This window comes from Oncorhynchus tshawytscha, linkage group LG07, assembly GCF_018296145.1.
Source record: "Oncorhynchus tshawytscha isolate Ot180627B linkage group LG07, Otsh_v2.0, whole genome shotgun sequence".
NCBI lineage: Eukaryota > Metazoa > Chordata > Actinopteri > Salmoniformes > Salmonidae > Oncorhynchus > Oncorhynchus tshawytscha.
The window spans coordinates 50,913,901-50,938,101 of record NC_056435.1 but is presented as its reverse complement, the minus strand read 5'-3'; the positions used below and the strand labels follow the sequence as shown (position 1 = coordinate 50,938,101).

The 24,201-nt window shown below is 43.1% G+C and overlaps 1 protein-coding gene across 2 annotated transcripts; it reads right to left on the bottom strand.

Moving 5' to 3' along the window:
* Positions 1–2,178: 2,178 nt before the first annotated feature.
* LOC112254771 (uncharacterized protein KIAA1671) lies at positions 2,179–21,638 on the bottom strand. 2 transcript variants are annotated; one of them, XM_042324588.1, is made up of 9 exons: positions 20,985–21,076; positions 15,032–16,825; positions 7,901–8,016; positions 5,316–5,616; positions 5,062–5,218; positions 4,670–4,803; positions 3,879–4,072; positions 3,554–3,643; positions 2,179–3,098 (listed from the first exon to the last, which is right to left on the bottom strand). In XM_042324588.1, exons 2-8 carry the CDS (start codon positions 15,344–15,346, stop codon positions 3,568–3,570), a joined length of 1,293 nt encoding a protein of 430 aa, XP_042180522.1. In that variant the 5' UTR covers positions 15,347–16,825; positions 20,985–21,076; the 3' UTR covers positions 2,179–3,098; positions 3,554–3,567. The 2 variants fall into 2 exon arrangements, with proteins under 2 accessions (XP_042180522.1, XP_024283373.2); XM_024427605.2 differs by lacking the exon at positions 15,032–16,825 and having other exon boundaries at positions 20,985–21,638.
* Positions 21,639–24,201: the final 2,563 nt, after the last annotated feature.

The following is a 24,201-nucleotide window of genomic DNA, read 5'->3' as shown; positions in this document are numbered from 1 at the left end:
TCTCTAGCCTCTGTCTTGTTAAGCATGTTCAGGTGTGTTGGCTGCACCTGATCCCACCTGTGTTGGCCACAACACTGATCTTAATGAATGCTTGTTTCCATTGAAATGGGGTGTGTTTTGAATAGACTAAAATGAACAGCTTTGTTTCAGTTTTTTTTTAAACACACCCCATTTCAATGGAACCAAGCACTCATTAAGATCAATAACCTTTACATTCCATTCAAAACATTTACAACATTTAGAGAACATTCTCAAAATGTAATTGAATTACCTTCAAAATAACCTATCATTTCTGTTCTCAGAACGTTCATAAAACCTCCCAGGAAAACTTTCAGGAAACCATAGTAAAATGTTCTCAGAACCTCCCTGCACCCTAAAAATTTACGTTCCCAGAACAGAAAACCTTTTTACTTCCGTTTTCAGAATGTTTAAAAACTTTTAGTTTTACCAGTCAAGAAACGGTTGGTTTCATTCCCAGAACCAATGGGAAACCAAAAACGTACATTCCCTCAACTTCCATGGAACCAAATGTGCTAGCTGGGTCTTTGAGGTTGGTGAGAGCATGGTTGTCCTATGGTTTTTTGCATACAACCTTCCCACAACTTTCTGGGAATGATGCAGGATAGTTGCTTAGCTGTGAAAAAATTTCTGCACATTTAAGGAACTTGACAAAAAAAAACGTTTTTCTTGCTATTTTATGACTTTAAGAGAATGTATCCTAAAATGTCAAACATTGTTACATTTTATAGATCTTTTTTTTTTAAGGAACGTTCTCCAACTGGTTTGACATCTGGGAATGTTGTCAAATATTTAAGAAACAATGTTCTTCTGTGGGAATTTCAGTACTTCAGCATAACATTTCCTACAGGTTTCTATTTAAAGCCATGTTCTCAAATTGTTCCTAGAATGTTAAGAAAACTTTCCATAAAAATCACAAGGAAACTTTCATAGAATTGTTTTAAGAATGTTATTTAAAAACATACATTCTGTTCTCAGCTTTAACAAAGCTCTCTTTATCCTCTATCTTTTTAAGTGTGTTCAGGTATGTTGGCCACGCCCACTAATTGGCCACACCTGATCTTAATGAGTGCTTGTTTCCTTTGAAATGGGGTCTGTTTGAATAGACTAAAATGAACAGCTTTGTATGCGTAAAAAACATGTCATGCTAGCTCCATCCTGGTGGCGCAGTGGACTAACAGAAGATTATAGGTTTGAATCTCATTGATGGCTTGTCACAATAAAAAAATATATATGTTTTTGCTTGATTAATGCCTAATAAAATACATTTTCATGAGTCCCATCTCTGCTTGGAGTAAATAAAAGTAAGCTGAACTGTTATTTTCAAAGCATGGGAATATTGTTAATAATGTTATTTTACATTCTGGGCATTTTTTTTTAGCAGCCCCTCAGAAAAATGCAATAAAGTGCCTATACAAAGCCCTCCCTCTGTCACTCAGAAACTTCTTCCAGTGTCTGCCTGCCAGCGTGTTTTGCTACCTCCCACTGAAGCATGTAGCCTACTAAAAGACAATTTATGCTTGATCCAAAAATGTGGTCGGAGGCTCCTTGTGACGCAATGCAGAGCTTCCGGAGACATGCAGAGGCCAAATCGAGCTCTGTACCACATCACTGTGCACCTCCCAAATTTTATAACAATGCGGAGGGCTCCGTATAGCTCCGCATTAACATGATTGGTTGACGGTAGGTGGGGGCATGAGGTCCTATATAAACACAAACTCACTGCTTCCTTCACAACAGCTCTGCACTGTTCTGCGAAGCGCAAGAGGTATGAATGCCCTGACTTCTGCAGAGGCCGTATTTAAGAGAACTACCTGAAGTTCAAAGATATTCAAAGTTCCTCCATAGAAGCCGCTACTCCGTAGAAATAATTCTGTGGGCTTAATTCAGATAATGTATGTCATAACAAGATGCCCAGCGGTTCAAGACAAGCCTCCTCCACCCTCTTGTTATCTCCCCACCTGCAAAATTTCAGTCGCATCTCTCTGCCCTACACTCTTTCCATCACACATGTGAACAACTATAGCTTGCCAGCTCCATAGCAAGCTGCTCTGTATGCACAGATTGGTGAAGTAATTTAATGTCGAGCTAAATGTTTTAAAAAAAGACAATTTCATACAGTAGGTTTAAAAAAGAACAGAAAATAATCAAATTAACTGGTACTTTTGGGGGTTTGAACCGGTTCAGAACTTTATTTTGCTGGTCAGAACAGTGGAACGGAACCAAAACAATTATGGTTCTATTAAGAACGAAACTATTGGAAAATAATTTTTTAAAGTCTTGAGACATTCAGTAAAGGTTTTAAGGAAGTTATTCAAAAACCTCCAGACAGAGATACTCCTTTTCCTGTTTGGATAGAGTAGAGATCATTTCAATTTATCTAGCAGATGCTTTTATCAAGAGCAGCTCATCCGAGCAGCGAGTGAGTGCATAACATAAGAGCAGAGAAACAGATGGGTTAGTTCAAAACAAGAGATTCATCGAGAAAGAAAGAGAGTTCATGGCTAGGTGGCAAAACATGTACAATTCAAGTAGTTTGTGAACATCGTGGTATTGTGGATATTTGTGTGCATGACCTAAACACACATGGTAATTATGTCAAGTGAATCTGGAATGCAAGTATGGATGGATGGAGAGATACAGTCTAGAAAATACAGTGGCCTGGGATAAGAGGCAAATGTTGCAAATTAACAGAAAAGGGCATTTTGAGTCCACTCCTCGAATCATCTGTGTATGTGTCTGTGTGTGTGTGTGTGTGTGTGTGTGTGTGTGTGTGTGTGTGTGTGTGTGTGTGTGTGTGTGTGTGTGTGTGTGTGTGTGTGTGTGTGTGTGTGTGTGTGTGTGTGTGTGTGTGTGCAAATAAAGTATCTACATGCTCATAGTTCCTTTGTCAAATAGGAAAGTGGAAAAAGATGGTCACAACGCAGGGAAGTATCCAATGCTTCTCCATTGTCTTGCATAGTTAATTCATTAAAAAAGTGTGTTTTTGAAAAGGTACATGATTGGAGTCCAGCCCACAGCTGTGTTTGTCAGCAATAACTGCAGAAGCAGTTGAATGATCTCCTTGTCAATGGTATCTCCTAGAGGTAAACAGAAATACAATATTATTTACATGACACAGATAGGGGGCATATTTTAATGTGATATTTCTCTTCAAAATCAAAGTGTGTCTGACATTGTCAATCTGCAAACTTAAAGATGTAGTCTGCGATCTTAAGCACAACAAATTTGTAACATATTTTACGAATAGAATTCTTAACATATCATACATATTGTAAAGGCTTTTTTAGCAGGACAACATATCATACAACATAGATGATGTAGTACACAACTGGGTGACATGGTACACCAAAGTGAGCTGCACTTTCAAAACTACTGACTGAAATTACACAAAAGTTCTGGAGCATCACTTTAACAAATGTTAAGCTTTCTTTAGAGTTAACTATCACTTTAAGGTGTGGATAGAAGGGGACATGTGATCAGATATGGACTTTGATTTCTAATATTTGGTGTAAAATTGGATCCATCCCCTCACCCTACTCTGCTCAGTTAGGCCTCACTGTTGTATTGACTCGAGCGCTTCTTAGACTTGAGTTCCCGCAGCCATGAAGGAGACTTGTCCCCCCTGAGGGTCACACAAACAAAGATCAAACGGTTTGCCTTGCAGATAACTATTGTAGCTAATTGCGAACTAATGTCGCCAGCTAGCTATGTCATCTGCATTGCTTGTTGTTATGTCATATTGTTCTTTTTTCTTATTCACATTTTATTGCTTCATGTTGAATAACATTTTAAAACTACAAAATCACTTGTGGTTTTATGCTCGTAAGATAAGAGCAGCATGTTGGGAGTAAACTTACCCTGCACCTTTGTTCCCTACAGGGGGAAGCACTCGTGACATCCCGGGGAGGAAGGAGGACCGTCTTGGAGAGCGGGAGAGCTGAGAGGGGGAAGGGGAAAGTCTGTCTGTCTGACAGTCTGTGTCTACTCCTTCACCTCCACCGGCTCCACCACCTCCTCCTCCACCACCACCTCCTCGCTTCTTCAGTTGGGCCTAGGAGAGTGTCAGTGATACATTTAAGATATGAACAAGTAGACATTTGTGATAGTACAGGAAAACACTTACTAAGGAAAATCACATTGGTTCTGCACTGTGAAAAATCTTTCTAAATTAATGTTGTCCTGATTCCTGCTGTAAGAAATAACTTGTAAAAAATCACACTCATTTTGTTTATCACCCAAAATGCACTTTTTATGGAAATGTGTCGTTTTTCCACATGCAGTGCAGATGTCCAGCAGTGCAGGTATGATTGAATTTCAGTCTTAGGTTATGTCCCAAATTGCACCCTATTCCCTATATCCCTCAAATTCTAATCTTTACCTCGAAGCCAGTTCCATTGTTTTCTTTATTCTTCCCTTCTAATCAAGGACTGATTTAGACATGGGACACCAGGTGGGTGCAATTCATTATAAGGTAGAACAGAAAACCAGCAGTATTTCAGACCTCCAGTGTAGGATTTGAATATCCCTTCCCTATATAGTGCACTACTTTTTATACCAAAGCCCTGTGGGCCCTACACAGGGAAAAGGGTGGCATTTGGGAAGCACACAGTGTTTCAGGTTGTAAAATAGGGGTGCTGAGAGCATGTACCTTGAGGGCAGACGGGTCCATTCCAGAGAAGAGGGCTATTCTCTGGGGCTGGGATGGTTGTGAACAAACCTCCCTCCCTCTGGGCTGCTCCTCACCAGACGCACAATCCCCCCGTATCAGAGAGTCTAGCTTATCTGCAAAAGGGGTTGGCCTTGTGTGAATGACCTTACATGAGGGATGGTTGTAATAATCCTTAACCCCTACCTTCTAGCCACTTGTGTGTATCTGAAAAGATGAGATTGGTGTAAGAAATATATATTGGGACTTCCACCTAGGCTATTAGAGAGCAAGGTGTAGCTATGACCATTTTTCCTAGAACTATACGATCCCTTCAGGTCTACAGTGCATGGGGAAGGTCAGTTATACTGGTTGATTTGGAATTGTCTACTAACCTGAGGAGTCATAGAACCTCCAGTCGTGGACCGGGTCTTCCTCAAGCATTATTGTGGTAGAGCTCTGACGGAAAGCTCGAGTGGGGCGGGTTCGTCGACTCTTCCTCAGCTCTGCCCTCGCACGCAGAACACTGGTGTCCAATAGAGGGGCGGAGATCTGTATGCACACACAAAGGAACAAGCAAAATCAAGTATTGTATTGCCTGTAAATGCTTGCATGCATAATGGAAAGTACCAGATAAGCCTTGACTTACATCAGGAAAGGGTAATGGGTCCTCTGTTTCTTCTAGTGGAGACGTACTGTCAGGCTCATCTGTTGTGATGACAGGTGAGATCTGGTCCTCTGTCTCTTCTAGTGGATATGTATTGTCAGGCTCATATGGTGTGATGACAGGCGAGATCTGGTCCTCTGTCTCTTCTAGTGGAGATGTACTGTTAGGCTCATCTGGTGTGATGACAGGCGAGATCTGGTCCTCTGTTTCTTCTAGTGGAGACGTACTGTTAGGCTCAACTGGTGTGATGACAGGTGAGATCTGGTCCTCTGTTGTCTGCCGACTGAGGATGTGGGAAATTCAAAAGAGATCACAACATCATTCAACTCCAAAAACTCAATGGATACAGGTTGGTGTGCAAAATATCTGAACTTAGTCTGTAAAAAATAAAAAGGTGACATACATAGACAAGTAAAAGTGATTTCAAAGTATTTGGGTACTTGGGAACTGGTACTGCATTAATTAATGTGGGTATACCAAACCATGGAGATGTGCCTGTTTATATACTTGTCATGACGTGGCCCTCTTTGGGTACAGTGAGCACCATATATATATATATATATATAGGAGTATCTCTCTCTCTCTCTCTCTCTCTCTCTCTCGAGGAGTCTCTCTCTCTCTCTCTCTCTCTCTCTCTCTCTCTCTCTCTCTCTCTCTCTCTCTCTCTCTCTCTCTCTCTCTCTCTCTCTCTCTCTCTCTCTCTCTCTCGAGGAGTCTCTCTCTCTCTCTCTCTCTCTCTCTCGAGGAGTCTCTCTCTCTCTCTCTCTTGAGGAGTCTCTCTCTCTCTCTCTCTCTCTCTCTCTCTCTCTCTCGAGGAGTCTCTCTCCTCATGGCCATGGCAGTATAGAGAGAGTGAGTTTCACAGGAGAACAAAGGAACCTCTTCCACATCACAGAACTTGAGAACTAAACAATGTCCATGTTTTGGAAAATGTGTACACGGTCGGGGGAGAATCCAGCTACGACCTGTCCATTTCGTTTAATGTTTGTGAATCTCATTACCATAACTCTGTTTATACAAGAGTCTCAGTTGTGAGGCTTGCATCTAAAAATGTAAAATTATGAAATTATGTAATGTGATTTTAAACTGTTTAATGAAGGAAACTCCAATTCCCTTCGGAGTTTAACAAAGGCCCGCCCCATGAGCACAATCATTGATCTGGAGTCATGGGACAGCAACTCTCCTACGGTTCTGAATATAACCCCCACCTTGGGAATTTCCCAGCAGACCAGTACCTCAATCACAGAGGGAGCTAAGGCTTGAGTAGAATGAGTGAGCATTCATGTGCAAAGGATTAGCATTTCAATTAATATAATTATCAAGTGTGTAGTGACTCATTTGCGTAATTCCCACGTTTCTCAGTCTACACCCACTTCCCTTTTGTCCACCAAGCCGTAATATCGGTTTAGCCCACTAGGGCATATCCCCTATCATTTCCTTGTAAACATATCTACTTTGTTGTTTGTTAATGCATTTCTGTGATTATTTAGTTAGTTAATAAATACATGATTGAGACAATTGATGTATGGATGATTCATAGTGAAGACTGGGTTCGTGCAAATTACCAACAATTTATGACGTTTGGAATGAGACTAACGTGAGGTAAAGAATAATTAATTAATTAGAAGACTAATTGATCAGATATTAAAATACCTGAAAAGTTCTATTAAGAAAATGATAACTTTGTAATCTGAATATTTTCCTTGGTGCCCCGACTTCCTAGTTATTACTTCCTAGAATTGATTTGATAAAATAACAGTCTTCATTTTAATGATGCCAAAGACACGACATATTGAACAAAAATATAAACGCAACATGTAAAGTGTCGGTCCCAGGTTTTATGAGTTGAAAGAAAAGATCCCATATTTTGTGCACACATTTGTTTACATCCCTGTTAGTGAGCATTTCTCCTTTGCCAAAATAATCCATCCACTTGACAGGTGTGGGATATCAAGAAGTTGATTAAACAGCATGATAATTTCACAGATGCACCTTGTGCTGGGGACAATAAAGGGCCACTCTAAAATGTGCAGTTTTGTCACATAACACAATGCCACAGACATCTCAAGATTTGAAGGAGCATCTGAGACCAGCCTCCCAGACAGCTGATGAAACAGAGGAGTATTTCTGTCTGTAATAAAGCCCTTTTGTGGAGAAAAACTCAGTCTGATTGGCTGCGCCTCTGCCCAGTCATGTGAAATCCATAGTTTAGGGCCTAATGAAACTCAGTAAAACCGTTGAAATTGTTCCATGTTGTTTTATATTTTTGTTCGGTATACACTACCCTGTGATGTGTTTAATCAACCAGCAGAGGTCAGAAGAAGCCAAACTACTTTCCCCTGTCCTATCCTGTCTCTTCACATCACAGCAGACAAAGAACAGAGGCTAGGTAAGGAAACTACTTAAGATGATTAAGATACACCCGTATCCTATCTTTTCACATCAGAGCAGGTAAAGGAGAGATGAGACCAGGAGAGGGAGCTACTTAAGACTATTGAGCTGCACCCTACTATACTTATCAGTAGTATAGGACTCATGTATGGTTCCCTGTTTTGCAGTGCACCCACCAGTCATCCTCAGACAGTCTTGTGTCACAGCCCCCGTACTGCTTGTCTGGCTCTCCACCAATCAGAGACTCTGTGTCACGTCCCTCTCCTGCCCCCACATAACACGTCAACTGAACCTGATAGGGGGGAGAGAGAGAGAGAGAAAACAGAGAGGGACCATTATCAAAAATGTAGGTAAGTTTCATGGAGAGGGAAACTTTGCATGGAGTAGAACAAATACCGATACTCAGCTGACACTTTTGCCCAGAGGGCCGATATAATGCTAATGTAAGGAGCATTCCATGAATGCTGACCTATGTATGATACCTGTATGATGTACACTGAGTGTACAAAACTCTTTCAATGACATAGACTGACAGACAATTGAGACATGGATTGTGTATGTGTGCCATTCCGAGGGTGAATGGGCAAGACAAAATATTTAAGTGCCTTTGAACGGGGTATGGTAGTAGGTGCAAGGCACACCGGTTTGAGTGTGTCAAGAACTGCAACACTGCTGGGTTTTTCATTCTCAACAGTTTCCCGTGTGTATCAAGAATGGTCCACCACCCAAAGGACATCCAGCCAACTTGACACAACTGTGGGAAGCATTGGAGTCAACATGGGCCAGCATCCCTGTGGAATGCTTTCGACACCTTGTGGAGTCCATGCCCCAACGAATTCAGGCTTTTCTGAGAGTAAAGGGGGGTGCAACTCAATATTAGGAAGGTATTCGGAATGTTTTGTGCACTCAGTGTATGTATGATGTTATCTGATGAATGATCTTAGCTACGGTATCTGTATGATGTTATCTGATGAATGATCTTAGCTACGGTATCTGTATGATGTTATCTGATGAATGATCTTAGCTACGGTATCTGTATGATGTTATCTGATGAATGATCTTAGCTACGGTATCTGTATGATGTTATCTGATGAATGATCTTAGCTACGGTATCTGTATGATGTTATCTGATGAATGATCTTAGCTACGGTATCTGTATGATGTTATCTGATGAATGATCTTAGCTACGGTATCTGTAATGATATGTTATCTGATGAATGATCTTAGCTACGGTATCTGTATGATGTTATCTGATGAATGATCTTAGCTACGGTATCTGTATGATGTTATCTGATGAATGATCTTAGCTACGGTATCTGTATGATGTTATCTGATGAATGATCTTAGCTACGGTATCTGTATTATGTTATCTGATGAATGATCTTAGCTACGGTATCTGTATGATGTTATCTGATGAATGATCTTAGCTACGGTATCTGTATGATGTTATCTGATGAATGATCTTAGCTACGGTATCTGTATGATGTTATCTGATGAATGATCTTAGCTACGGTATCTGTATGATGTTATCTGATGAATGATCTTAGCTACGGTATCTGTATGATGTTATCTGATGAATGAGCTTAGCTACGGTATCTGTATGATGTCAACTCTCATCAACTATCTTTTTGTTAACTGACAGATTACATCAAATATGCTTGTCTGTATTTTGTGGAATCTTGTTCTTCCCCTGAACATGGAGAAGACAAGGAGTTGCAATAGAATGGTGTCCAGTGGTGGAAAAAGTACCCCAGTGTCACACTTAAAAGTATAGATACCTTCATAGAAAAATACTCAAGTAAAAGTGAAAGTCACCCACTAAAATACTAAAAATACTACTCGAGTAAGAGTCCAAAAGTATTTGGTTTGAAATATACTTAAGTATCAAAAGTAAATGTAATTGCTCGAATATAAATGTTACCCCACTCTTCCACCAAGGCACCTGCAATTTCCCGGACATTTCTGGGGGGAATGGCCGTAACCCTCCAATCCAACAGGTCCCAGACGTGCTCAATGGAATTGAGATCCGGGCTATTCGCTGGCCATGGCAGAACACTGACATTCCTGTCTTGCAGGAAATCCCCCACAAAAAAAGAGCAGTACGGCTGGTGGCATTGTCATGCTGGAGGGTCATGTCAAGATGAGCCTGCAGGAAGGGTACCACATGAGGGAGGAGGAGGATGTCTTCCCTGTAACGCACAGCGTTGAAATTGCCTGCAATGACCACATGCCCCAGACCATGATGGACCCTCCACCTCCAAATCGATCCCGCTCCAGAGTACAAGCCTCGGTGTAATGCTCATTCCTTCGATGAAAAATGTGAATCCGACCATCACCCCTGGTGAGACAAAACCGCGACTCGTCAGTGAAGAGCACTTTTGGCCAGTCCTGTATGGTCCAGCGACTGTGGGTTTGTGACCATAGGCGACGTTGTTGCCGGTGATGTCTGGTGAGGACCTGCCTTACAACAGGCCTACAAGCACTCAGTCCAGCCTCTCTCAGCCTATTGCGGACAGTCTGAGCAATGATGGAGGGATTGTGCGTTCCTGGTGTAACTCGGGCAGCTGTTGTTGCCCTCCTGTACCTGTCCCGCAGGTGTGATGTTCGGATGTACCGATCCTGTGCAGGTGTTGTTACACGTGGTCTGCCACTGTGAGGACAATCAGCTGTCCATCCTGTCTCCCTGTAGCGCTGTCTTAGGCGTCTCACAGTACAGACATAGCAATTTATTGCCCTGGCCACATCTACACTGTGGCATATGCCTCCTTGCAGCATGCCTAAGGCACGTTCACGCAGATGAGCAAGGACCCTGGGCATCTTTCTTTTGGTGTTTCTCAGAGTCAGTAGAAAGGCCTCTTTAGTGTCCTAAGTTTTCATAACTGTGACCTTAATTGCCTACTGTCTGCAAGCTGTTAGTGTCTTAACCGTTCCACAGGTGCATGTTTAATAAATGTTTATGGTTCATTGAACAAGCATGGGAAACAGTGTTTAAACCCTTTACAATGAAGATCTGTGAAGTTATTTGGATTTTTATGAATTATCTTTGAAAGACAGGGTCCTGAAAAAGGGATGTTTTATTTCATTATCAAAAGCAAAAGTATAAGTATAAATAATTTCAAATTTCTTATATTAAGAAGACGAGATGGCACCATTTTCTTGTTTTAAAAATGTGCATAAAGCCAGGGGCACACTCCAACACTTTTTACTCCAAACTCCAATGTATGGAGTAAAAAGTATAATGTTTTCTTCAGGAAAGTTGAGAAGTAGAAGTAAAATTTTCTAAAATATAAATAGTTAAGTAATGTACAGATACCCCCCAAAAATACTTTTACTTAAGTACTTTACACCACTGACGGTGATAGGGAGAACACAATAAGCCAAGAGCGGTAACTACAACAACAAAAGGAAGAGGTTGAACAACGAGCCAAGCATGCATCTTTTAATGAGCTGGTCACAAGAGGGTACACTGTCCTCCACAAACACCACGAGCACAGACACACAGACACACACACACTGACACAGTCAAACACCACACAAGCACGCACGCACGCACACACACACACACACACACATACACTGAAACAGTCAAACACAAACACCACACGAGCACGCATGCACACACACACACACACTCAGTCAAACACAAACACCACATTAGCACGCACGCATGCACATACTACACACACATACACACAGTCAAACACCACACGAGCAAGCACACACACACACACACACACACACACACACACACACACACACACACACACTGGCACAGTCAAACTCAAGCGCACACACACACACTGACACAGTCAAACACAAACACCACATGAGCACGCATGCACACACACACACACACACACACACAGTCAAACACAAGCGCACACACACACACACACACACACACACACACACTGACACAGTCAAACACACACACCACATGAGCACACACACACACACTGACACAGTCATACACAAACACCACACGAGCACGCATGCACACACACACACACACACACAGTCAAACACAAACATACAAACACAAACACACACACACACACACACACACACACACAGGCAAACACCACACGAGCACGGACACACACACACATACACACACACAACACAGTGAAACACCAAACACAAATGCACCACATGAGCACACACACACACGCACACACACACACACACTGACACAGTCAAACACAAACACCACATGAGCACACACACACACGCACACACACAGTTAAACACAAACACCACACACACACACACTGACACAGTCAAACACAAACACCACATGAGCACACACACACTGACACAGTCAAACACAAACACCACATGAGCACGCATGCACGCACACACCCACACACACACACACACACGCACGCACACACACGCACACACACATTCTTTGAACCTCACCTCATACTTGTGTTTTTCAAGGCACACATGCCAACCTACCGTCGTTTTTTATGTTACCCGGCAACAAAAACAACCTCTGTGTAAAGACAGTGGGAGAAGAACGGCTTTTGATTTAGTAAACATCTTCCTTCATAACTACTTTACTGCTTTGTGCTGATTGATTGGGTGGGGTGAGTCAGGCTACACACACAGAGAGAGAAAGAGTGAGTGAGATATTATCTCTGTGTGACTTCATTTGCTTGATGCTTCATATCGTGCTGCATCACTCTGGTCTGGCTGGCCTTGTCACTGTGTGGCTGAATGAGCCTCTCTCAGGGGATTTGCCTACAGTACAGTAGGCTATGGCCTCATAGAGGAAGTACAGTGACAGACAGGAAGACTGGGTGTGTTTCGGCTCCATCTCAAATGGCAACCTATTAACTATATAGTGCACTACTTTTGACTAAGGTCCATTGGGACAGAGCCGTATGGCCTTCACAACCCTGTTTGATACACTACATGTTCAAAAGTAGATGGACACCTGCTTGTCGAACATCTCGTTCCAAAATCATGGGCATTAATATCGGGCACTGATGTTGGGCGATTAGGCCTGGCTCGCATTCGGCGTTCCAATTCATCCCAAAGGTGTTCGATGGAGTTGAGGTCAGGGCTCTGTGCAGGCCAGTCAAGTTCTTCCACCCTGATATCAACAAACCATTTCTGTATGGACCTTGCTTTGTGCACGGGGGCCTTGTCATGCTGAAACAAGAAAGGTCCTTCCCCAAACTGTTGCCACAAAGTTGGAAGCATAAAATCCTCTAGAATGTCATTGTATGCTGTAACATTAAGATTTACCTTTGCTGGAACTAAGGGGCCTAGCCCTAACCATGAAAAACAGCCCCAGACCATTATTCCTCCTTCACCATACTTTACAGTTGACACTATGCATTCGGGCAGGTAGCGTTCTCCTGGCATCCGTCAAACCTAGATTTGTCCATCGGACTGCAAGACGGTAAAGCATAATTCGTCACTCCAGAGGATTTCCAGAGGCAGTTTGGACCTCGCTTGTGAGTGTTGCAACCGAGGACAGACTATTATAACATGCTACGTGTTTCAGCACTCGGCGGTCCCATTCTGTGAGTTTGTGTGGCCTACCACTCCGCGGCTGAGCCGTTGTTGCTCTTAGATGTTTCCACAATAACAGCACTTACAGTTGACCGGGGCAGCTCTAGCAGGGCAGACATTTTACAAACTGAAAGGTGGCATCTTATGACATCTTATGACACTGAGCTCTTCACTGAGCTCTTCAGTACGGGCCATTCTACTGACAATGTTTGTCTATAGAGATTGCATAACTGTGTGCTCAATTTGATATACCTGTCACCAAATGGTGTGTCTGAAATAGCCGAATCCACTCACTTGAAGGGGTGTCCACATACTTTTGGTCATGTAGTGTATGTATAGCAGCAGGGTTAAATTGCCAGAGTTACATTGGCAGCTGTATATCAGTCCAAAGGGCAGATAGCCATTGTTTACATAAAAAGCTTACAATGTCAAATAAGGTAGGCGGTAATAAGTAAGAGCAACTTTCTAATATTGAGTTGTACCTCCCCCTTTTGCCCTCAGAACAGCCTCAATTCATTGGGACATGGACTCTACAAGGTGTCAAAAGCGTTCCACAGGGATGCTGGCCCATGTTGACTCCAATGCTTCCCACAGTTGTGGCACGTAAATGTTTTGTCTTGCCCATTCACCCTCTGAATGAAACACACAATCCATGTCTCAATTGTCTCAAGGCTTTAAAAACCTTCTTTAACCTGTCTCCTCCACTTCATCTACACTGATTGAAGTGGATTTAACAAGTGACACCAGCAAGGGATCCTAAGGGGGAGGGTTACAAGTCAAGACAGAGCAGGTAGTACTCTGCAGTCACACCTCATTTTAACATCTGTGTTTCACAGTAAAGTTATAGGGGGGCTCAAAGCCATCCAGACTGAAAAAGGACCCAATGCTAGCTTGCACGTCCTCTAAACAATGCAGCGATAAATGACACATACACATAGACACACACTCACCCAAACCAAAATATCCATGTGCGTGTTCAGACATTAAATGTGCAGGATATGATAGAAATATACACAAGGCCTGATAGAAATATACACAAGGAGACATACTCGCTTCCGAGACAGAACAGGGTTTTAAAAAACGTACTCACATAATTTCGAGGAACTCACACACACTAGTGGTTATGGACGGCATATTGTTGCACCCTGAAGCAGTCTACCTTTCTGCAGGTCTACAGCATAAACCACACCATCAGCTCTATTACAGAGATGTAAGCAATGCAATACAGCTGTGTGGTTCTGCTAAATGTGTTCTGCAGTGAGAGGAATAGAAAGACTATACATGGACACAAAAACATGGGCCTTGAGAGGTGTGTGAGGTTAGCATGAGCAGAAATTCATAGCAAGGAGCATACACACACACATGCATGCCCACAGACACACAAACACACACACACACACAAACACACACACACACAAACACACATACACGCACGCTACAGTGTTTCCATGGATCTTATCTCTTTCCCTCAGGCCTCCTGTCACTTTCCCCAGACTCTCATTCACACCACTGACAGAGGGAAATGCACACTGATAAGCACGGCACACACGCACACCATAGGCCTACACAAGCCTCTGAGGGGCGAGAAGAAGGATAGGAATAAGCAGAAAGAGGTAGAAACGTGTTGTAGAGATGGAGGGGGAGAAAGAAGTGGTAGTGGCCCTACAGACTATTTAGGGAATTAAGCTGTTTGGCTAAGTAGAACTTTTAGGTCTATGTTCATTCTAAAAACAGTCTGGTTCAAGAGCAGATAATGACGTTGTTCAGATGAGTTCTCTTACAGCGCTGGTGTCTGCTGCCCGTCTACTTAGCTTGATCCGCTGGCGACTCCGGACCGAGAACAACCTCAGGGATCGCCGGCTCTGGGAGGCAAAGCTACGCATTGGAGACACGGCCCTGTGGAACCTCCCGTCCCCACCTTCTCCCTCCTCCTCCTCTACCTTCTCCTTCTCTTGTTCTTCTTTCACCACCTCATCCTCTTCATCATCATTTTTCCAGACTAAGTTCAGTGCCTCCTGCAGGGAACGACGCACGCTGCCCACCCAGCTAGAGACATGGACCTGGGCAGAGGACAGTTTACCGCTCAGGTTCTGCATGTCTATTGGCTACCACCGTGATAATGCTGAGTGGTCACAGGGGTGACCGGGTTAATATGGAAACCAGCGGAATGTGCTAACCAAGGGTCAAGACTTTTTTGGGTTGGATTCAGGTTTGGGGTGTGGTGGTTGAGAAGTCCTCCTTCCCTGGCTGTGTTTTATTTACTTTCTGGTTTCAGAGGACAAAGGTCAAAGATGGCAGTGATAGAACATGTCCTCCTCACGGAAGGTCCACAGTAACCAGTCCAGTTTGAGTTAATCAAAGTCCAATTTAGGTTCAAGGTGTACTTCTGTATACACAGTAACCAGTCCAGTTTGAGTTAATCAAAGTCCAATTTAGGTTCAAGGTGTACTTCTGTATACACAGTAACCAGTCCAGTTTGAGTTAATCAAAGTCCAATTTAGGTTCAAGGTGTACTTCTGTATACACAGTAACCAGTCCAGTTTGAGTTAATCAAAGTCCAATTTAGGTTCAAGGTGTACTTCTGTGTACACAGTAACCAGTCCAGTTTGAGTTAATCAAAGTCCAATTTAGGTTCAAGGTGTACTTCTGTATACACAGTAACCAGTCCAGTTTGAGTTAATCAAAGTCCAATTTAGGTTCAAGGTGTACTTCTGTATACACAGTAACCAGTCCAGTTTGAGTTAATCAAAGTCCAATTTAGGTTCAAAGCATGCTTCTGTGTACACCTCACTCCCACTTACTGAAACAACTCTTCCTGTTTAGCCCTGCCAATCATGTGAACTGGCCGACCATGTGCTCTGAATACAACAAAACGTTCCTCTGACACCGCAGGGCTCCCCACAATGGATGGGACTAGGCAAACCTGAGCACACACAGTGACAACTAGACTCTGTCAAACACTAAGAAACCGTCTGAAAGTGAAAACACACTGTAAGATATCAATCTATGACTCCTGTTGCAGCTGATAGACTATTCTCCTTATTGTATTGTTCACGTTCAATGTCAAACCCAGCCAGCCAGATGGACTACCTAGCCTATATCTACTCTTCATCTATGTACAACCACTTAAGCTCTTGCATGTTCTTTATATATTAAGTCTCTTTCTCTCTCTCTTTCTCTCTTGCTCTGACACATTCCCTCGTTCACAAACCAAACCTGTCTGTCTCTCCCGCAGTTAAAGACCCCGGAACTCCCAGGTTCTCTCAGACCCTTCCTCCCATTTCTTTTAGAAAAATGGGAAAACCAGATGGGAATCTTGACTTCTCCTTGCATCCATTCATGCACAACCAGGTGAGTTGAGCTTAATTCTCTGCTTTTATCTCCACAGAGTTGGGTGAACGTTCTCAGAGAACAACAATCAAAGCTGGGCTCTGTGTTAGGAAGGAAGGAAGGTGGAAAATCCCATGGGAAGGTGAGGCTGGACCAGGGTGCTGCTCTGCTGTTGCCTCCGTCTCTCCCTTTCTCTGTGCTGTAGGTAAGGGCAGGTGCCGGAGTCAAGATCTACATTTTTTAGGCTTGGAGAGAGAGAGAGAGAGAGAGAGAGAGAGAGAGAGAGAGAGAGAACGAGTGAGACAGAGAGAGAGAGACTGAGTGAGTGAGTGACAGAGGAACAGGGAGAGAGACAGACTGAGAGAGAGAAACAGGGAGAGAGAGATAGAGGTATGTGGAGAGAGTGTGTGAGGTTGAAGGAGCGAGAGAGAGAAAGGAAAGAGAGACCGTGTTTGCGTGTGTGAGAAAGAAAACGGGGGAAGAGGAAAATAGAAGAGGAACTTTCCTGGCAGTCGATGAGCCCTACCTCTAGCCGTAGTGCTTTCACTGTGTGTCTGTGTGTCCATGTTTGTGTGTGTGTGTGTGAGAGAGAGAGAGAGAGAGAGAGAGAGAGAGAGAGAGAGAGAGAGAGGGACGAGAGAGAGCGAGAGAGGCACTCTCTCAGCAAAGGGGGTGACAAGGGACGGAGAGAGAGAGACAGAGAGCAAGATCTAGCTTGTCGTACCATGTATGGTATTTATGAATGGCTATCATGAGAGAAGTGGGGTTGTTGAACAGTGTTGATGGATGGAGGGTGAGGGCAGGATTCTAATATCTTATTAAGTTATGCATGCAACTTTCCACTACTACATACTGTCCATCTATCAATCAGTCAATCTGTCAGTCAGTCAATCAGTCAGTCAATCAGTCAGTCAGTCAGTCTGAACAGCCCTCATGGTTGGCTGATCAGCTTGTGTTTGGAGAGCAAACACACTGACACTGCTCTCTCAGACCAGAAATAGCCTTTCTCCCTCTAGCTCTTACTGGAGAAACATGATTCACCTTTAAAAAATCATAAAGATAATATGAAATGGGAAAGACTGTTTTAGCTTCACAGATGTGTTGTTTAGTTTTATATTGATGAATTACATCATATACATATTTGAGCATTGATTGGGGGATTATCTAATTAAATAAAATGTATTGGTCATAAACACATGGTTAGCAGATGTTATTGTAAGATAGCGAAATGCTTGTAACTAGTAACACAATTTCTGTCCTCCTTTGACAATGCTCATTATTAACTCTTCAAATCTGCATGAAACCAGTGAAATGAGTGAGGGATTGCCACGATGGGAAGTAAATATAATTGGACTCACTGAAAGGTAACTTCAGGTTTTGTAAATAAGTAAATATAGTTTGGTTATTTAGCACCATCTACTGGACTAAATGGTAACTCACTCATTCAAATGAAAGTGAATTGAGGAAGAAAGCTAAATATAAGGAAAACATAAACTTGGATAGATGGCTCACGTGCCACACAACCTATATCAGCATGGGCAGGGCCATCGGGGACTTTCACCATGTTGAAGTAGTCACCTGGGTGGGACTTCTGATGGGTTCATGAAAAGATGACATAATCCCATCCAAGTCAGCAGGATGGATCAGACAATGAATTATACTCCTGAGAAAAAAATCCATGATTGCAGGTGGGAATAAATCAACAAGCTTGGCTTTATACCTATTCAGACAGCAGGTGGATCTGGTCTACTTAGTTCATTTGCCACACACCAACCAGAAAAAAAGGAGCCTATGAAATGTCTTGCTTTCTCTATCTTCTCTGAGTGTACCTTCATGTAAACACGATATAGTCCTATAGAATGAGTAAGTAAGGCAGAAAAAAAGCCACACACCAACAGGAAACATGAATTCCCGTTGAAGGGAGATTACTTAGAATTTGACTTATTGGAAAGTCCTGTCAGCCTACAGAAATGTAACATTGAAACTGAACAGCATGTTTTGCTACACATAAATGCTGTTGTTGTGTCAAACCAAAGAAACAGGAGCTGTCTCCATATAATGCGTGTTGAAAACATTGCCTAGGTCTTTTTTAAAACTCAACCGCCCCAACATATAACTTGTGTCTGCAAATGGTTTGGGAGCTGTATGAGAGGGAAGAAATAACACATTCACTTAGATTATAAAGACCTACATTTATTCAAAGATGGAGCCCAGTAATGACACTATTAATGGCATGAAATAAAGCCCCTCCCCACATTTTGTTTTGTATTTGTACTTTTTTGTGTGTGGGTTTGGGTGTCTTTTTCTATTGCTCTATTTCTTTATAATAATGATTATCTCTGTCTGGAAATGTTTTATGATTTCTGTTATGTTAATATACCACCTAATATAGTTTCACTTATGTTGCCATGTACCATGAACTGTACCCATCTGCATGTAGTAGTATAAGTAGTATGTGTCTATATTCATCTGCTTTTATGAAATTGAAAATAAAAAATGAGTAAAAAAACGAACTAATTGCGTAGGTCTAAATTGTCTTCATCTGCATCTGTCACTAAACCCCTAATTCAAATGCAGATTTTGCAGTGTTTGCATGATCAAAATACTACAGTATGTTGTTAGTTGCTACCTCTTAGTCCTGCCAATGTGCGTGGAATAGCTTGACTTTTTTAGTGGTGATTTCATGCTCTTCTCAGCGAGTAGAACGAGATTGATATTCTACAGTAAAGCTACACTATTTGTGGTGTACACAGTGTGGCTCTAAAGAGATATCTTCCTATTTAGCCACGCTGACTGCCCTGACTTCTCTAGTTCTCTTTCACAATGAACAGAAGTGTGACAGCTTTTAATTTACAATATAGCTATTAGTTCTTCTATGAGCAGAAGAGATCACTCACCCATAGAAGCCTCAGGCATTTCTATTTTAACACTTCTTAATATCTTCTCTCTCTGTCTTCCTCCTTTATACATCACCCTTAGTCTTGCCTATCCTTCCTGTATCTCCCAATGTCCTTTTTCATATCTATGTCAAACAGCTAAAAGAGGAGATATGGCTATTCTAATTCCCTCCCTGTATACAACCCTGTTATTTTTATATATACATTTTATTGATTGTTTTTAGATCACAACAAAAGACCTGAAACTAAAATACTCATTAATTTAAACAGACCAACAATCCAAATTTCACAAGACATATAATTGGTACTATGGGCCAATCATTGTATATACAACCCCTTTCTAGTAGAGAAATACATTGAGTGAAGGTAAAATGAAAGGAAGACAAAGACTGCAATAGTGATGGAAGGGAAGTAAATGTCTCGATCTCGGGTACTTTCTATTTCTCGCTCACACACGAAAGCAAGCAGGCACGCCCACACACAAAGTATATGTGGGGATATTTGGGACTACTTAGCTATATTGCCGAAGGGAATTTCCTCGTTAAAGAAACACTTTCGTATTTACTTATACTCAAGTTCTAAATTCTGTCAAATATCCCAAAGTGTTTTGTAATACTGTCGCTGTACTGAATGGGGGCAGCAGAGAGCCACAATAAGTTATTGCTCAATGACAACTTCTCATTCAGTAGAAAACCACAAGAAGTGAATGAAATATCACCAAGACCAAGTAGGCATTGTCATTGTCTGTTAGTGTATGTACCCGGATATATTTGTATCGTATGTGTATTTTTGTGTGCTTGTGCAAGTCCGTGTGTGTGTGTGTGTGTGTGTGTGTGTCCGTGTGTGTGTGTGTGTGTGTGTGTCTGTGATAGAGAGTCTGTGTATAACTACACACCCCTTGAACCAACACCTATTTGTAGCTATGGTTATCTAGGTAGCAGGCAGGGTAGGTAGTGAATAGGTTCTGGTTTCAGGGCATGTCAGTATCATTACACAATGACACACCTTGATCCAACTATTTACAGTTACACACACACACACACACACACACACACACACACACACACACACACACACACACACACACACACACACACACACACACACACACACACACACACACACACACACACACACACACACACACACACACACACACACACACACACACACACACACACACACTACCTTCTTTAGCAGTGACTTCATACTTGTTCCTTTAGCAGGTAGTACAACATTAAAGGGATACCTTGGTATTTAGCCAATAGCCGTGTAACCTGCTTTGAGATTTTATATAAAAATGATAAGTATCTGTATGGCTACCCCCATAAATGCCTTTATGTGGATTCTTATGGAAACACAATTTCCCCAGTATACCACCAGGGTTTAAGCCAATGGAAAGTCAGTCCACACCAGTGCTGGAAAGGAAAATGACCTAGGCCATTAAATACCCTTTTTGTGTTATAATTTTCATATTTACTCCCCAGTTGATATTCCCCTTGCTTACCTCCTCCATGTCCATGCTGGTGCCCTCCTCCTTATACTTCTCTTCCTCCTTCTTTTTCTTCTCCTTCTTATTCTCTGTCTCATCCTTTGGGGTGGGGACTCCCCCCTCTAGATCCCTCTCAGCTGGGTGAGGTTTGACGCTGACTGGACTCTCTTGGGCTGGCTCCTGGGTGTCAACAACGGTTCTCTGGAGGTCGGATTCCGAGGAGCCCAGTGACTCAGGCTCCTCTGTTCCAGGGGAGGGTGACTTGACCTGGGCACGGTCAGCAAGGAACCTGGCCTGAGACCCCCACCGCCGGGGCTTGACGGAGAAATCATCATAGACCATCTTGATAAGAGGCTTCTCCTCTTTGACAGAGAAGTCGTCGTAGACCACCTCGATGTGAGGCTGCTTCTCTTCTTTTGGTATTGGTTCTATGATGGGGACGGTAGTTGAGGGAGGAGGCTCTGGCTTGGGAGGTTGGTCAGGTTTAAGAGTGATGAAATGGATTGGGGACACTGCTTCTTCTTTCTCCCGATCTTCTTCTCTCTTTATCTCATCTTCCTGCATCCTTTCCTCCGCTCTCTGTATTTCCATTTCTCGCTCTTTTTCTTTGAGTTTCTCCCTTTCCTTCTCTCTCAATCTCTCCTCTTTCATCCTAAGCTTCCCCCTCTCTCCTTCCTCTACCTGTCTCTCCTTTTCCCTTTCCACTTCTCTCTGTCTTTCTCCCTTCTCTTCTTTCCTCTTTCTCTCATCCTCCTCTCTCTGTCTCTCCCTTTCCTTCTCAAGTTCTATCTGTCTTTCTCTCTCCTCTTCTTTCCTCTTTCTCTCATCCTCCTTTCTCTGTCTCTCCCTTTCCTTCTCAAGTTCTATCTGTCTTTCTCTCTCCTCTTCTTTCCTCTTTCTCTCTCTCTCTCCTCCTCTCTCTGTCGCGCCCTTTCCTTCTCAAGTTCTATCTGTCTTTCTCTCTCCTTCTCTTCTTTCCTCTTTCTCTCTCTCTCATCCTCCTCTCTCTGTCTCTCCCTTTCCTTCTCAAGTTCTATCTGTCTTTCTCTCTCCTTCTCTTCTTTCCTCTTTCTCTCTCTCTCTTCTTTATCTCTCTGTCTCTCCCTTTCCTTCTCAAGTTCTATCTGTCTTTCTCTTCTTTCCTCTTTCTTTTGTCTTTTCTCTCTCTCTTCTTCTTTCCTCTTTCTCTGTCTCTCCCTATCCCTTTCCTCCTCTCTCTGTCTCTGTCTCTTCATTTCCCTCTCCATTTCTCTTTGTCTTTTTCTCTCCTCTTCTTCTTTCCTCTTTCTCTCTTCCTCCTCTCTCTGTCTCTCCCTTTCCTTCTCAAATTCTATCTGTCTTTCTCTCTCCTCTTCTTTCCTCTTTCTCTCTCTCTCTTCTTCATCTCTCTGTCTCTCCCTATCCCTCTCCTCCTCTCTCTGTCGCGCCCTTTCCTTCTCAAGTTCTATCTGTCTTTCTCTCTCCTCTTCTTTCCTCTTTCCCTCTCTCTCTTCTTTATCTGTCTTTCTCTCTCTTTCCTTCTCTTCTATCTGTCTTTCTCTCTCTCTTCTCTCTTTCTTTCTTCTTTTATCTCTCTGTCTCTCCCTATCCCTTTCCTCCTCTCTCTGTCTCTGTCTCTTCATTTCCTCTCAAGTTCTCTTTGTCTTTTTCTCTCCTCTTCTTCTTTCCTCTTTCTCTCTTCCTCCTCTCTCTGTCTCTCCCTTTCCTTCTCAAATTCTATCCTTTCTCTCCTCTTCTTCTCTCTCCTCTTTCCTTCTTCATCTATCTCTCTTTCCCTCTCCTCCTCTCTCTGTCTCTCCCTTTCCTTCTCAAGTTCTATCTGTCTTTCTCTCTCCTCTTCTTTCCTCTTTCTCTCTCTCTCTTCTTTATCTCTCTGTCTCTCCCTTTCCTTCTCAAGTTCTATCTGTCTTTCTCTCTCCTCTTCTTTCCTCTTTCTCTCTCTCTCTTCTTTATCTCTCTGTCTCTCCCTATCCCTTTCCTCCTCTCTCTGTCTCTGTCTCTTCATTTCCCTCTCCATTTCTCTTTGTCTTTTTCTCTCCTCTTCTTCTTCCCTCTTTCTCTCTTCCTCCTCTCTCTGTCTCTCCCTTTCCCTCTCCACTACCTTTTGTCTTTCTCTCTCCCTCTCATCTTCTGCCTGTCTCTCTTCTAGTTCTAGCTGTTTTAATTTATCCACTTCTGCAGGTTTTTCCTCCTCTTTTACCTTAGCCTCCATCTCTTTCCATATTTGATCAACCACTAGCTCCTGTTTTTTCCCTTCATCTTCCTGTCCAAGACGTATCCCTACTGTTTTGTAGAGTGGTACCACTTCCTCCTCCTTCTCTCCCTCCTCCTCTTCCTCCTCCTCGTCTTCATCCTCCTCCTCCTCATCTTCTATCCCAGAATGTCCAGCGTGAAGTAGGGTGGAAGCCTTGTCCTCTCGAGGAGCTAGCTGAACACTTTTGCTCGACGCCAACGACCCCCCAGTGACACTCAACACAGGGTGAACTCTGACAGGGAATGGTTGAGGGGCAACATCCACCCTCTGATTGGATGCCTGAACAGGAGGTGTGTCTGCTGCCCAGTCTTTGATCCGCTGTTTCACACCACCAGAACTAACTGCTTGTTTCATTGGATGAGGTACTTCCTCCCTATTGGTCAGAGCCTCTGGTCTCGAGGAGGAGTCCAGCAGCAGACTGATCCTCCGTTGTATGCTGTTCCCTTTCTTTTCTCCTTCCTCCTTTACCCCTTCTCCATCCCTCTCTTCCTTCAGTGGTGTTGAGTGCTTGAGTCTGCACTCTGGTTCAGACGGTGACCCTGGTGAATCAGTGACCTTCTCTTCCTCTTTTGCCCCGAGGACTGACACTTTGGGGACTGCAGTCTCTCTCATGGTCACCTGTTCCCGTTCCTGGTTAGCTGGTGGCTGTGAGGGGAGTGAGAGGCCAACAGACTCAAACCTGGAGGTGAGCTCCATGGACAGCCGCTTCCTGCCTCCTCCCAAGTGGGCTGCCTGATCCTTCCCAGCTTGGCGCCTGACGACCGCAGGGGTGGGCTCACTCACAGTGTTTTCAGACTGCGGTTGAAGAGGAGTTGAGGTGACTGATGGTGATGGTACAGGCTCAGTTCCAGTGGCGGAGTGGCCTGTATCAGAGGGGCCATGTTCGTCCAGTTCAGAAAGACTGACTTGATTTACCTCTGAGGTTCCAGTTGGGTCAGATGTGGTACTAGCTGGTGGCTCAGATTCTGGGGTAGTAAG

What these genes read in the sequence shown, in the direction of transcription:
- LOC112254771 (XM_024427605.2), bottom strand. Translation starts at nt 21,620, where the DNA reads ATGAAAGAGGAGAGATTGAGAGAGAAGGAAAGGGAGAAACTCAAAGAA. An exon ending in CCAGCATGGACATGGAGGAG is followed by an intron (nt 8,017 to 20,984) that starts GTAAGCAAGGGG and finishes CCCCCCTATCAG; the next exon opens with GTTCAGTTGACGTGTTATGT. An exon ending in GTAGGGAACAAAGGTGCAGG is followed by an intron (nt 3,644 to 3,878) that starts GTAAGTTTACTC and finishes TGTGACCCTCAG; the next exon opens with GGGGGACAAGTCTCCTTCAT.